Raw genomic sequence first — 15,850 nt, forward strand, 5'->3', positions numbered from 1 at the left:
GATAATGATAGCTAATGCAGAGGGATGTTGATAATTGAGTTGTGACCTTTGACATTTATAGGGCAAAGTTGATAAGTTCAAAGTGAAATTTTAACGTTTACAGGGTGATGTTGACAAGGAGGTACAGGCATTGCTGGCCCTTAAAGGTAAATACAAGGATCTGACAGGAGAGGAATTGGCGGGAGGCGGACGACAGAACAAGAAAGGGGACAAAAAGGCGAAGGAAAACAAACCGCCGAAGAAACAGGAAGCAGCTCCCGCCAAGACTGAATCGGCTAACAAGGACGACAAAGACATTAAAAAAATCACCAGGTACGTCAAATACATTACTTCACAGTGTATATTTTCACATGATACATACTGAATGTATATAACAGTGAAGCCTCAATCTGATGACTTGATCAACATGATGTACAGTAGAAAGTCATATTGAAAATGCTCAACATTTCGTAACTGATAAAGATATTATATGGAAGACATGAGAGAGATCTGGAAGTGCATATACATGTACGTTTATGTGGTGTTTGGGTAAGTGGTTTTTGGATAGGTAGAGTTTGGGTATGTGGAGGTTGGATTATGTGGACTTTTGATATATGGAGTTTGGATACATTGAGCTTGGATAATGTGGAGCTTGGATAATGTGGAGTTTGGATATTGGATATGATTAAATGTAAATGAAGGGATGAAAATTCAAATGATCCTGAATTATAATAATTAAGTGATGATATGTTATACACTTATCTTACTACAACTACATAATGTATATGCCTACAGTTATTTAACTTCATTATAATTACATGTAGACTGTCTTGTTTTAGTAAAATTAATTGATATTGATAAAATAAGTGTGGTTGACTTTATGAATTGTATTGTACATTTGAGTATGAAGTAACAGTATGTTGTAATGTATCCTGTACCTTGTAGACTCTGTCTGGAGGCAAAGAAAGAAGAGAACTTGTCTGACTGGTATCAACAGGTAAGACATTATGACAATAAGTTAAAACAATCGGGTGGAAACTAGACACACATATATCGGGAATTAATTTAATCCAGTGGAATGTCAAATGGTTACCTTTGTTATGTCTGTTTAGAATCTGTACAAACAAATACATGTTGTTATAAAAACACAGTAAACAGTGTAGATCAATTAACATAATATCCCGACCTACTATAATATAGGTACATGTACTAAGTTAGTTACTGGAATCCAATACAATTTTATAACATAATATGCCGACTTACTATATAGGTACTAAGTTAGTTACTGGAATCCAAACGATTTTATAACAGGCACTAGTAATTACAGAACAATTAGAATAGAAAATTTTATAATTATGTTTCTAACTTCAAGTTTTGTGTGTTTTAATCTTAAGTATTTTTGAAGATAAATGTACATTTCAGGTGTTTCAAAGCTTTGAAACTGCATACAAAATTTAATGTTTTTGTATTTTCTACTTGTTGAATATATAACACAAACATTCAATAGACAGGTATAAATTGACCACCAGTCTGGTCTCATTTTCTTTTTCTTTTGATAAATTTTCAGACAAGTACAATACACTTACTTAATATCAAACATATTTTCTTTGATGCCAATCCATGAGAAATTTGTTCTAAATTTCATTAAGTGTATATTACTAAAAGTAACATTTGTGTTTGCCAGGTCATCACGAAGTCTGAAATGATTGAGTATTATGATGTGAGTGGTTGCTACATCCTGCGTCCTTGGTCCTACTCAATTTGGGAATTCATCAAGGATTTCTTTGACACAGAGATTAAGAAACTTGGTGTAGAGAACACTTACTTCCCGATGTTTGTCTCCAACCAGGCGCTGGAAAGGGAAAAAACTCATATAGAGGACTTCGCTCCGGAGGTGAGTTTTAATATTGACTCGCGTAGATATTGTAAGATTGCCTCCCTCTTTGTATTTTCATGCTCCCACTATGAAATTGAGTGGCATATAGTCTTTACCGTCCCGTCCCGTCCCGTCCCGTCCCCCGTCCCGTCCCGTCCCGTCCCGTCTAGGTGTCAATAGGCAGCAGAGGCATTTATGTCTTACAGACATTTTCTAGATTTCAATTAAATTTTAAAGCTCACCAGTTATGTGTAACCATCAATTAATGCCATTCTCTCTTCATCGACATCTACATCAGTTGCCCACCTAATGATGATTATGATGAAATAATTTTCCTGAAATTTTTGTGTAAACATTTTGTGATAACTGCCACATCCGAGTTATTGGTTGGACCTGTCCCATTTCTCACTTACACTTCAGTCATGAACCACTCCGATCTGCAGGGTTTGATAGACCAGCCAGCTATTTACAAGTTTACTTTGTTGATTGTAGGTTGCCTGGGTAACCAGGTCTGGGAAATCCGAGTTAGCCGAGCCAATAGCCATCAGACCAACAAGTGAAACGGTCATGTACCCCTCCTATGCCAAATGGATTCAGTCCCATCGAGACTTGCCACTGAAACTCAACCAGTGGTGTAATGTTGTGGTATGTATGACAGTGATATTATACTCTCTGTGTATTCAGGAAAAATCCTTAATAGATGTAAAAAAAACGGCATCAACATGCAAATATGTTATATTAATTTTTCGCATTAATTCTACCATAATTGATTTAAATTTATGTTTAAAAGTTCAAACTATTGAAATGTCTCATTTAATAAATCTCATTGGCAAACCACTCATGTCAGATCCCATACATGGTTTTGTATTTATAAAAATATCAATGAAAATCCGTTTTACAGAGGTGGGAGTTCAAACATCCACAGCCATTCCTGAGGACGAGAGAGTTTTTATGGCAGGAAGGTCACACAGCGTACGGCAATGCTAAAGATGCACAAGAGGAGGTGTGTTATACTGCTGAGATTAAAATATGTGATACTGCTCAAACTAAAACATATGTTATACTACTCAGATCAGAATATGTGATACTGCTCAAACTAAAACATATGTTAAACTACTCAGATCAGAATATGTGATACTGCTCAAACTAAAACATATGTTATACTACTCAGATCAGAATATGTGATACTGCTCAAACTAAAACATATGTTATACTACTCAGATCAGAATATATGATACTGCTCAAACTAAAATGTATGTTAACTGCTAAAATCAGAATATCTGTTATTCGATCAGCTCAAGTTAAAATAAGAAAAAGAGTTTTGACAAAATCACTGTTGATTTACATGTAACAATGCTGTGAAGAGGAGATGTGTCTCTAGGGTTTCATTTTCAAACACAAATAATAAAGTATGAATTGTAAAAACAATTGGTTGAGGTTTTGTGCCATCAAAGGAACTATGAAATGGTGTATAACAATATGAGGAATGGTCTGTGAGCTCCTAGAGTATAAGATCTGTTGTACATTTGTAGGTGTACACAATCCTGGAACTGTATGCCCGAGTGTACGAGGAACTCCTTGCCATCCCAGTGGTGCGTGGCAGGAAAACAGAGAAGGAAAAGTTTGCTGGAGGAGATTTTACGACGACAGTTGAGGCCTATATCAGTGCTAGTGGACGAGCCATACAGGTCAGTTCAAGGTCAAATGACCAATGACAGACAAGACATATGATACTTGATGTCTCCCTTTATCACAAAGCCAGTGTTAAGATCTGGTGATGGCAAAGCTTATAAGATAAAGAGGGTTTGAATTTCTTTACAGTACTAATACTTTGTAAATACATGTTTCGCAGAAACAGTTCATAAATCTTTGCTAATATGAACGAGAAATGTTTTGATGTGTTTTATTTTTAGGGAGCCACATCACATCATCTTGGTCAGAACTTCTCCAAGATGTTTGAGATTGTGATAGAGGACCCGGAGACACGTGAGAAGCAGTACGTGTATCAGAACTCGTGGGGAATCACGACCAGGACTATCGGTGTACTGTGTATGATCCACGGTGACAACAACGGACTCGTCCTCCCACCGAGAATCGCCAGTGTACAGGTAGGTTATTGGGGACAGGTTCGTGGTTATGGGGTTCAATAATTTTGTATCTTACAACATCCTTAATGCACATCATTGCACTGTCAGTCTAGACCAGCTGAATTTTTTGTCATAATCCCGAGAAGTTTGTATGATTCATCGACATATTTAGTTCAAAGAAGTGTAATAAGAATATTTATAAGTACATCATACATTATTTGTATTAAGTATACAACTCGGATGGGTATATAAAGACGGATACCAATTAATGCAATAGAAATAGTGATAATACATGTTACAATGGTGTAAGAATTAATAACCTGATAGATCTGTTAATGCCTCATGTTCTGTAACAAGATCTTGTTAAAATCATATAAATGTCTACTCCAACGTACTTCCCTTTTCGTACCGGTTATAAATCATATAAATGTCTACTCCCCCGTACTTTCCTCTTCATACAGGTTATAAATCGTATAAATGTCTACTCCCCCGTACTTTCCTTTTTGTACCGGTTATAAATCATATAAATGTCTACACCCTCGTACTTTCCCCTTCGTACAGGTTATAATCGTACCATGTGGTATCACGGCCAGTTTGTCCCAGGCTGATGAGAAAGCACTCCTTAAGAAGTGTGAGGACCTCCAGGCCTCATTAACAGCCTCTGGAATCAGGGCCAAGTGTGATTTACGTGATAACTATTCACCGGGCTGGAAGTTTTATCACTGGGAGCTCAAGGTAAAAGTGTACACGTTTTCTGTATAGACTGTTCAGCATCAGGACCTGTTCTGTATTGTTTTGTGACCTCATTGCCATTCCAGGTAGATTACTTCAGTAATTGATACTAATTGTGTGTATATATATGTATATATATGTCCACACTGTTAGAATTACTTCTTTGCCCCATATTACATTTATCCTGCAGACAAACCTTTGCAAGGATCCAGTGTTACCCGGATTATTACCTTTAATATTACATCTTTGACCCTTATATACATAACTTAACCCGAGTCTGTTAGAGTTTGAAATTTTGGTATAGCTTATGAAATTTTTAATTCATTAAAAAGGGGTTAAATTAATAGATATGATAATGTGTTTCTCATGTTTAATTTACATATTGTAAAGTTAACGCCATACTTCCATCTTCATTATTATAAAGAATAGAAAGCTTTGTTATATTGTCACTGAAAATTTAAACTGACATGCAGTATTAAAACTTTTATTTGATGATTAATTAATAGATCAAGGAAAGGTCATAAATGATTTTCTTTGCTTTATCTAAATTAAAGTCCGTGTGTTTCATTGTGTTAATCAGATATAGGATATTTACAAAATAATATTGAGCGAAAATTTTGTAACGAGCGAAAATTCTTACTATATGTGAGAAGCAATGTTTTAATTGACACCACACAACAAATAAACTAAAACTAACTGTTTGTATTCAGGGAGTTCCCCTCAGGATGGAGCTGGGTCCTCGAGATATAAAAAAGGACCAGGTTGTTCTCGTAAGACGAGACACCGCTGCCAAGTCAACAGTTGCCATTGACAACCTGGCCACCAACATTAGGGACACCCTTAACAACATTCAACAGAGCCTGTTTGCTAAGTAAGTCCTCCCAATCTGGAGGTAAGCCTTCCCAATTTTGTAATAAGTCCTCCCAGTCTGGTAGTTAGTCCTCCCGATCTGGTAGTTAGTCCTCCCGATCTGGTAGTTAGTCCTCCCGATCTGGTAGTTAGTCCTCCCAATCTGGTAGTAAGTCCTCCCAATCTGGTAGTAAGTCCTCCCGATCTGGTAGTAAGTCCTCCCAATCTGGTAGTAAGTCCTCCCAATCTGGTAGTAAGTCCTCCCAATCTGGTAGTAAGCCCTTCCCAATCTGGTGGTAAGTCCTCCCAGTCTGGTAGTAAGTCCTCCCAATCTGGTGGTAAGTCCTTTCAATCTGGTAGTAAGTCCTTTCAATCTGGTAGTAGGTCCTCCCGATCTGGTAGTAAGTCCTCCCAATCTGGTAGTAAGTCCTCCCAATCTGGTAGTTAGTCCTCCCAATCTGGTAGTAAGTCCTCCCAGTCTGGTATTAAGTCCTCCCAATCTGGTAGTAAGTCCTCCCAATTTTGTAATAAGTCCTCCCGATCTGGTAGTAAGTCCTCCCAATCTGGTGGTAAGTCCTTTCAATCTGGTAGTAAGTCCTTTCAATCTGGTAGTAGGTCCTCCCGATCTGGTAGTAAGTCCTCCCGATCTGGTAGTTAGTCCTCCCGATCTGGTAGTTAGTCCTCCCAATCTGGTAGTAAGTCCTCCCAATCTGGTAGTAAGTCCTCCCGATCTGGTAGTAAGTCCTCCCGATCTGGTAGTAAGTCCTCCCAGTCTGGTAGTAAGTCCTCCCAATCTGGTAGTAAGTCCTCCCAGTCTGGTATTAAGTCCTCCCAATTTTGTAATAAGTCCTCCCGATCTGGTAGTAAGTCCTCCCGATCTGGTAGTAAGTCCTCCCAATCTGGTAGTAAGTCCTCCCAATCTGGTAGTAAGTCCTCCCAGTCTGGTAGTAAGTCCTCCCAATCTGGTAGTTAGTCCTCCCAATCTGGTAGTAAGTCCTCCCAATCTGGTAGTAAGTCCTCCCAATCTGGTGGTAAGCCCTCCCAATCTGGTAGTAAGCCCTCCCAATCTGGTAGTAAGCCCTCCCAATCTGGTGGTAAGCCCTTTCAATCTGGTAGTAAGTCCTCCCAATCTGGTAGTAAGCCCTCCCAATCTGGTGGTAAGCCCTCCCAATCTGGTAGTAAGCCCTCCCAATCTGGTAGTAAGCCCTCCCAATCTGGTAGTAAGCCCTCCCAATCTGGTAGTAAGCCCTTTCAATCTGGTAGTAAGTCCTCCCAATCTGGTAGTAAGTCCTCCCGATCTGGTAGTAAGTCCTCCCGATCTGGTAGTAAGTCCTCCCGATCTGGTAGTAAGTCCTTTCAATCTGGTAGTAAGTCCTTTCAATCTGGTAGTAAGTCCTCCCGATCTGGTAGTAAGTCCTCCCGATCTGGTAGTAAGTCCTCCCAATCTGGTAGTAAGCCCTCCCAATCTGGTAGTAAGCCCTCCCAATCTGGTAGTAAGTCCTTTCAATCTGGTAGTAAGTCCTCCCGATCTGGTAGTAAGCCCTCCCAATCTGGTAGTAAGTCCTTTCAATCTGGTAGTAAGTCCTCCCAATCTGGTAGTAAGCCCTCCCAATCTGGTAGTAAGCCCTCCCAATCTGGTGGTAAGCCCTTTCAATCTGGTAGTAAGTCCTCTAAATTTGGAGGTAAGCCCTCCCGATCTGGAATTTATCTATCCATATCACAAAGAGATGGACCATTCTATTAGCTGTCTTAGGTGTGATCTATCCATATCACAAAGAGATGGGCCATTCTATTAGCTGTCATAGGTGTGAATTCAGTGACATGGACAGTGCTTTTGAAATTGATTCACTCATGATAACTTTGACCATAGGGTCCTGGTTCTAAATTGAAGACTAGTTTAGGTCTTCCTTAATCAATGAAACTTGACTACTTATCAAGCATAAGTAAAAAAATTAACTTTGTTTACACTTTCAGAGCCAATGAGGATCTGTCTAACCACATGTCAGTGACGCACGACTGGGAAGACTTCTGTAACAGTCTTGACGACAAGAAGATCATCCAGGCTCCATTCTGTGGAGATATTCCCTGCGAGGACAAGATCAAGAAAGACAGTGCCAGGTATTATTGGCTCCAGTTCAATGTTTTTTGCATTGTTGTCCATTTCTTAAGAACTATTATAAACCTTTCCTTTTGTCTCCTAAACCACAATTCATACAATAAACTATCGAAGGATGGGAAATGGTTATGTTCTCATTCTATTAATGTGTTAAATTAGGCCATGGACATTTTATCTGTCTGTCCATTTAAGTCATGTCACCTGCCATCCAGTTGCAGTTCATTTTAGTATCACATTCATGTGGTCAAGGTTAAAGGATCATAGGTCACCTTTGACCCCTTCGTCAAATGACCCATTGTTATAAAGGAGTGGGAGCATTAATATCTTTCAGACATATTCAAGTTTTAGAATAAAATATTGGAATGAAAAATGTTCTATGAACAAATACCATATAATTGTGTTGAAAGTTTTGTAAGTGTATTCTATGTTTACAGGGATGCTGTTGTGGAGGAAGGGGCACCTGCTATGGGAGCCAAGGGGCTGTGTATCCCATTCAAACAGCCTAAGGAGATGGCCAAGGGCACTAAGTGTATCATGCCATGCTGTGGCAATGATGCCAAATACTACACACTGTTTGGCAGGAGTTACTAAGACATTGTACCCATGATTTACACAAATAATTTTCATTTACACCTGGAGAGACCGGGATGTTTGTATGAATCCTGAAACACCACAAACATTTTACCAATTACTTGTTCAATGATTTATTTTTATTTATTGAGAATCAACCTGTTAAACAGCTATAAGCAATGGAAGTTAAAACTGGTTGTGAATATTTAGTACCCGAGTGGTATGATGTGAAGACTGTCTGGTGTCATGTTTGATGGATAAAACAGGAGACTACATGATTACATTTTGTTCCTTGCCATTATCAACTGTAACAACAAGCCTTTTGGTGCAATAATACAATGAAAGAATTGTTGAAGATCTCGGAAGATTAACTTTTATTTATAATAAATAAAATCAATGGAACTTCTTATGCTTGTTTTGTGGTTTTCTTCCTTTAACCATTTGGAATGAGTTTAACCTAGGTGTGTATGCTGCTGACTAGTTATTCTTATGTCCCCTGTCAACATGTAAGTGTTGTATGCCAACATTGTGTCTATAACGGCCTAATGTGAACAGACAATTTATGGTAATGATGGTGATTTGAGGCATTCAGATTGAGGGTTGTGTCCCTGCTGTAAGTGTTTGACAGATGACGGTTTCCATGAGCCTCTTGTATATAGTTTAGTATCAGTTAGGGTAGTTAATCCCCAGAAAAGAAAATCGGACAATTTTTGAAATTATTATATACATGTAATTATATATTACAGATCGTGAATCCTACTTAATTTATTATTTATGAGTTTCCTCTGGCCCTGACACCATGTCTGGTATAGGGGCCCTACACCAGACATGATGTCAGGGCCAGAGGAAACTTGAGCTATTGAACAAGATATGACTTAACGATTTCGAAAAGCAGGAAGATCAGGCTAGCTAGACATCTTCCTGTTCACTGGAATTTGAGCCCCGTTGCTAATGGGTAGCTAATCGATTGTCATCCTGAATTAAAATGAAGATGATATTCGACAGAACCTTCATGTCAGACTTCACACAGAGCTATATCGCACATGGCACGAGTTCCCAATCCATAGTCCATGATGTGTATTCAGGATGACTATCATGGGCATTGGTTACATGTCTGATTTTGATTCTCGAAGTGCTGTTTCTCCAGAAGAAAATTTTTTATAGAACTTCCTGCAAGTAACAATTATTAATATGCTTTTCTTAATTTTGAATTTGGCCCATATAAATATGGCTGCTAATAGTCATAATCTCTTATTTCATTACTTTTAATTGGTTTTAATTACTCCTGTGAAGGAAGAATGATCGATGATGGCCGACACTTTATACTCCAAATTATCTTCTCATTTAATTCATGTCTTTTATGAAATTTGATATGGTACCAACAGTAAACAGTTCCGCATTTTGGTTTTCATGCATCAACTGCGTTTTAACCCACCACCATTAGAAAGTAGGCTGTTAAAATCGCCCTTTGTCTGTTGTCGGACGTTACAATCCTTAAACAACTCGTTACCGCTATTTCTAAGAATTAAAAATACTTGTTGAAACTTTCAAAAATTTCATATGTGGGCTCCGATGGGTCCCTAGTTGTGCATGCTCAATTTTTAGACTGATCCGAAAACAAAATGGCAAATAAACTGTGGCCATTTTTGAATTTTGACAATTCAGTGATGCCGGACAATTTCAACTTTGAGCCTACTTTTCAAAACTAAATGGAGGGCGGATAACCATCTTGGATTTTGGCAGCTGAAGTCTGTTATCACTATATTCTCAAACATTATAGCGCATGACATTTCCACTCCCCATAGTTAAATTTTTATTGAAATTAATTTTATCATTATTTCTCCGAAAGGTTTTGATGGATCCTCAGATTTCATCAATAGTTTTCCAGTTTGAGAATGATCGGGAACTAACAAACTTCTATACAATATATAATTGGATTTTTAATAATTGATATTTGCTATTGCTGTTTCTCAGAAAGTTCCTCCTAGATTTTATTAAGAGGAAACAAGAAGAAAGTAGAGAAAAGATCAGCCTACATATAAGTGAACCAATAAAGATCATTTAATGGTGGGTGTCAATTAAAGATCACTCAGATCTCGTTTTGAGGATTTCATTGGACTTGTTTGATTCCGATGCGATATAATAACTTCTAAGAAATACCTTTTCAATAACCTTTCTGTAATAGATCACAATCAAGTTCAATTTGAGTCAATCTGAAATCTCATCATGGCTGCCAGTGGCCATCTTGAAATTTGGTAATCTTTTCTGTGCACCAATTCCTAAGAAATGTTTTAATGCTAATTTAATTCTTACATATTATACAAATTCTTTGATTTCTTTTATTTGTCCGTCATCATCAGATGGCGGGCTATTCAAATAGTGCTACATTCGAGGTCCATCCATAAGCAATCACAGTGAGTATTTCTTGAAAAGTACTGTACTGGAGGAATATTTCTGAAACTTCACATGTAGATTCCACTTGTCCTTGTAATGAAAACAGATTGTTAAGAAAGAAGAAAAGCGGAGATCAGTCCGACATAGAACCAATAAAGATCATTCAATGGTTGGTGCCAAGATCTCAAGATCTCAAGAACCTCACTCTCAGCCCTACTTCTGACCTTTACCATGACTTTCAGTAAAATACTGCTTTCCTGCAACTATAATTATTCAGACCTCGGATTTGGTAGATTATTTCATTCAACTTTTTGAGGTGAGCATACACTTGCAAATTTTTAAACATTGCCAGTGTTGCATACTGTATTCAAGTCAATAATCACATTGCATTTAACAAACACCAAATGAGACTTTAATATCATTTCTACCACAATACGACGTGTTATTCCAGTATCAAGCCATTGTATAAATGTGCCGACTGTTGGTTAAATATATGTCATATACCACTAGTGGTAAATGACCTTCCGGTCTTTTGATTGGTCAAGAATTTGAACTTTGACCCAAGCTGCAATTGTTATTGACGTCATCAATAATCGAATTGCGTCACATCACAAGGTCCCGGACGTCACCGGTACACTTTAGTTGCATACTCGAAATTATACTTGGCCACGTTTCCCATTGATTCAAGCCAATATTATTGTTGTAGAAACAGGTCACATGACTCATAATTGTTGGATATGGAATTTATTTCACACTCGTAAGTTATTTTTTAAAAATTGCAAAAGACACTCGCTAAAGCTCGTGTCTTTTGTAACTTCTAAAAAACAAGGATGGATAGTATTGCAACAGCAATACAAAGTCCCCTGCCTGACCTAGGAGTGCACCTGTTCATTTCCCATTTTTTTAACTGTTATACTGATCAAGTTTTGTTAAAATCGGAGTAGTACTTTAGGAGGAGTTGTCCGGACAGGCCTCAACAAATGAGGAGCCGACAGCCATTTTGAAAAAAATAAATAAAGGTTGCACAACTACATGCTATACTGATAATGTATTGCAAGTTTCGTTAAAATCGGAGTAGTACTTTAAGAGGAGTTGTCCTGACAAGCCTCAACCAATGAGAAGCCGGCGGCCATTTTGAAAAAAAAATCAAAAAAATAAAATAAAATAAAGGATGCACAACTACATGTTCTTTAGTTATTGAGGAGTCCTTTGAATAAAAAGTTTACACACGACGACAAAGCACGATGACAATAGGTCATCAGAACCCTTCTGGTCAGTGGACCTTAAAATGCACTTTAACAAGGTCAGTGACCTTGCAGCAGTGTGGCGTGTATTAACATTAGGTAATGCAAGTATACTACATGTTTGAAGATATCTTCCAAGGCTAGAGAGTTAGCCCAGACAAAATTCATAGGTACTTGACCTTTAACCTCGAGGTTAAGGTTGTAAGGATAAAATGACAGAGCGCTGTATTTTCTCAGGGTAAATAGCAATTTTCATAAAGATATATTTAATAGTTTAAAAGCTGTAGGCCGGACTAGAATTGTTGGAAAAGTTAGCACTCGATCAACCTTAGAGTTGAGGTCACAGTGACCCAACAGCAATGCAATGATGACGATTGTCTCAAGGTGATCCTGCTTTGATTACCACATCTTCCAACATTTGGGAGGTTATGGCCCAGACAAATTTTTTTTATTATAAAATGTATTAGACCTTTGGCCTTGACCTATTAGTCCTGCATAAAGACAAGTGCATTGCACATCAGTTTTAGGTGGAGAAAGTATCCTTCTAAGTTTCAAACAACACGTTTTCAATGGTTCAGAAGTTATGACCCTGTCAGAAATCATTAGAACCAGTACTAATGAACATGGTTCATACATACTTTCAAAACCAGAATTCTAGCACCTTTTCTCAATTACCAAGGTGCAGTTTTTTGTCCATACATGTATACATAGGAAATCGAGGAATTTGAAAATCTTTTTTTTTTTATAATTTTCTTGTGGCAATTTTTAAGGTTCATGTGAATAGCAGTTCCAGATATATATTTGAGAGGCATATAAAATCACTATTCTGGTGCTATAGAACAAAAGTTACTGGAACAATTTTTATTTTTCATCATTGCTATCCATAGGTCTTGATTTTGACATTCAACTTATTCAGCTACCAGCAAATTTTGGGAAAGCATGCCTAAAATGCCAGTTTTCAGGAGAAAACAGAAAGCTCATGTGGATCAGACATATTACACAAAATAACCAATGCCGTTATATATTAACATTTAGTCAAGTAACTTCCGTTTAATTGCAACAGAAAAGTGATTTATACTAAACATCACTGGATTTGCTATTTACATGAACGTTGAGGAATCTGAAAAAGCACTTTTACAGGAAGAAAGTTTATAAATTCCAGTACTTTTCAAGCTCTCATGGAGCTAATCAATTCCAGCACTATCTGTACTGACCAAAAATCTGGCACTTTTCATAATCTGTACGAACCATCAGCCAAAGAGTTAGACATAATTACCTACATTGTAAAGTGTGGCTTTAGGGCAGGAGATAACCCGATATGCCCAAAATCTTCTGATTTTTTTCATACATATTGTCTAAAGACATTGCCCTAAAGACATTGCCACCTTGCAAATGAAATAATTCTTCTAACCAATCCTGGAGATAAAATAACATCCACTACAGAATTATGAGGAAACAGGGATTTATTTGATATTGTGAGATTGAGAGCAATGTCCGTTACACAGTTGTTTGTATAAAGCTCATCTCCTGCATTCCTCTGTGGATTTCACCCTTCTTCCCAGTTGTAAGGAGTGGCCATTAATCCAACTGAAATGACAAGATAAAATGGTATGTAGGACGTATAATTCTTTCATCATTCCATCTTCAAACGCAAAAGAAGGCTAATAATTTTCACAGAATAAGCAGATCTGACATTTAACAAAATGATCAAAGTATTTAAATTTATCAAAAGTATCTAGAACTAGGTTTAGTGGAGAAAGTAGAAACAAAACTTCTAAAACAGTTTTTTTCATAATATTGAATACATGTGATTGTGAAATATTTAGGGATTATTTTTCGATCCAACATATTTCAAAATGTATAAAGTGAAGCACAGGTTACAATCCTGAACATTTTCTCTACTGTTTATGTATCCCCCCCCCCAAAAAAAAATTAATCATGATTTGTACCTTCTTGAAACCAATGTCATCTGAATATTCTCTGAAGCATCTTCTGCACATGTTCAGACCATATTTACGGATGATTCCATGGGTGTTCTTGCAAACTCGGCTGCAAAAAAAGGAAAAATGTTTCAGTACACCAGGTTATGTCATATCGTTGAATCAAGGGCAAAATAAGTTTCAATGAATTATATTTGAAATTTTCAGTTAAGTCATTTTAAGTATATGTGTGTTACAGTTGATAATGTTTACAATTTGAATTTCCATCAACATCTGTTCCAGTCCTCTTAAACAGATGAAATGGAGTCCCACTCCCTCTTGCCCTTTGTCAGTACCCATTTTATCGTCCTATATACATGAAGAATCGAAAAAAGCATTTTGATAAAAAGTTTCATGTCGGTGCTCCTATGAGTCAAACCAGAGAAGACTGGGGACCAACAATGCCTCTGGCCAGTCTTGGGTGCATCATCATGATTAAGAAGTAGTGATTTGAATGTTGAACCTAAACCAGAAACATTTATAACAGAGATAAGTAACTCTCTATTTGCCCTTATAGTCTATGTGGCTCCTGACCTTTCCACAACCCTTAGCAGTCGCTTGGTCAGTTTTCACTTGACGCCATATTGGAGAAAACTTGAAAACCAGACACTGGGGTTTTTGAAAATACGATTTTTTTTAGCTTGAATATCGTTAGTTAGTTTGTGGATAATGAGGTAACATTATTTTAGGTTATAACGTTTTGAGAAAATCGTAATGTGATATGAAATGATCGAACATTTTATGCGATCTATTCCACAACATATTCAAAGTGTTCGGCGAGGGCCAAATGGATTTTTGAAAATACAGATTAAATAACAATGTGCATGATCAACAAAACTTCATTCCATAAGTATGATAGTTTTTGGATAATGAAGCAACTTTTGTAGTGGCCTACATAAAATGATGTGCTTTTTGTGTGCGTTTAAATTTGACAATGTTTTAGTCTGATGTGATGGCGGCGTAATTACAAAACTATGACATGTTGAATAGGACCCAATGGATTTTCAAATATACGGATAAATAGCAACAATGTGCATAATTAGCAAATACTATATTCCATCAGTATGATAGTTTTTGGATAATTAAGTAACTTTTGTAGTGGCCTAAAACACCATGTGTTTTTTGTGTATTTAAAAGTGACCATGTTTTGGTCCGATGTTATGGCCGATTAACCAGAACATGTCAAATAAGTTCCGGTACATCAATACACTAATGTGCAAAGCCTGATTTACCTGTGCTTGTGCATGTTTGATAGGGGACAAGGCGCTCTCGAGTGGTCATGAATAAAGGGAGCCACCACATGCACTTGTACAGGAAAATAGCGATGTTTCTTATCTTTGTGTATGTCTCTGCTACAAGTTAACCGTTCCCAGTTGGGCACACGTTAATTATCTTTATTACAGCAAACTGATGATTTTCATTTATTTGTTTTTGCAATTATTCAGTAAAACCACTGAATTAACAACTTGCAACAAGTTGGAGTGTAGCTGCGATAACGTAGCTCTAGACGACGGACGGACAATTTCTCACAGATAGTCGTTGTCAGAGCTACGATTCCCTCCCATTGCTCGTAATGTCTACTACAGGAAAACAGTGAACCTCGAAAATGCTACAAAATAGCGCATATCGTTTAATTTTGGAGTAAAAGTTCGTATAATTAAACATTTCTAATACAATTTGCATTGTATTGGCCTACCGTCTAATCTAGAAATCTTTAATTCGCATATTCTGATATCATACTGCTCGGAGTTGTCTCCGTGATCCGCCATGATACTTCTCGAAGAACTCTCGCGAGGATTCTAACCCAAATATGGAACCCGTGATCCATATATGGATGAAGCTACTACGATAAATAAATACATAATCAGAGATGTTTACCCACTCTTTTGTAACTCTTGTGAAGAAAGCGAATCTTACTTTGCGTAATTAAATAATTTCAGAATGAATTGACCTTCCTTACCGAGATATATTACTCCGAATCTGTTTTTCTGTTGAAATCTCGCGGAAACCTCATTAGCATCAAT

At 37.3% G+C, this 15,850-nt stretch overlaps 1 protein-coding gene across 1 annotated transcript in view; it reads left to right on the forward strand.

Moving 5' to 3' along the window:
* Window positions 1-8,616, forward strand: part of LOC117323219 (bifunctional glutamate/proline--tRNA ligase-like) — a 34,695-nt gene extending 26,079 nt beyond the window's left edge. Inside the window, 11 exon segments of the mRNA XM_033878278.1 lie at window positions 104-312; window positions 925-976; window positions 1,664-1,873; window positions 2,348-2,500; window positions 2,757-2,858; window positions 3,388-3,543; window positions 3,769-3,963; window positions 4,504-4,677; window positions 5,385-5,545; window positions 7,498-7,641; window positions 8,074-8,616. Coding sequence (XP_033734169.1) covers window positions 104-312; window positions 925-976; window positions 1,664-1,873; window positions 2,348-2,500; window positions 2,757-2,858; window positions 3,388-3,543; window positions 3,769-3,963; window positions 4,504-4,677; window positions 5,385-5,545; window positions 7,498-7,641; window positions 8,074-8,230 — 1,713 coding nt within the window. The 3' untranslated portion in view covers window positions 8,231-8,616.
* Window positions 8,617-15,850: the final 7,234 nt, after the last annotated feature.

The sequence above is a fragment of the Pecten maximus genome, chromosome 3, assembly GCF_902652985.1.
Source record: "Pecten maximus chromosome 3, xPecMax1.1, whole genome shotgun sequence".
Classification (NCBI taxonomy): domain Eukaryota; kingdom Metazoa; phylum Mollusca; class Bivalvia; order Pectinida; family Pectinidae; genus Pecten; species Pecten maximus.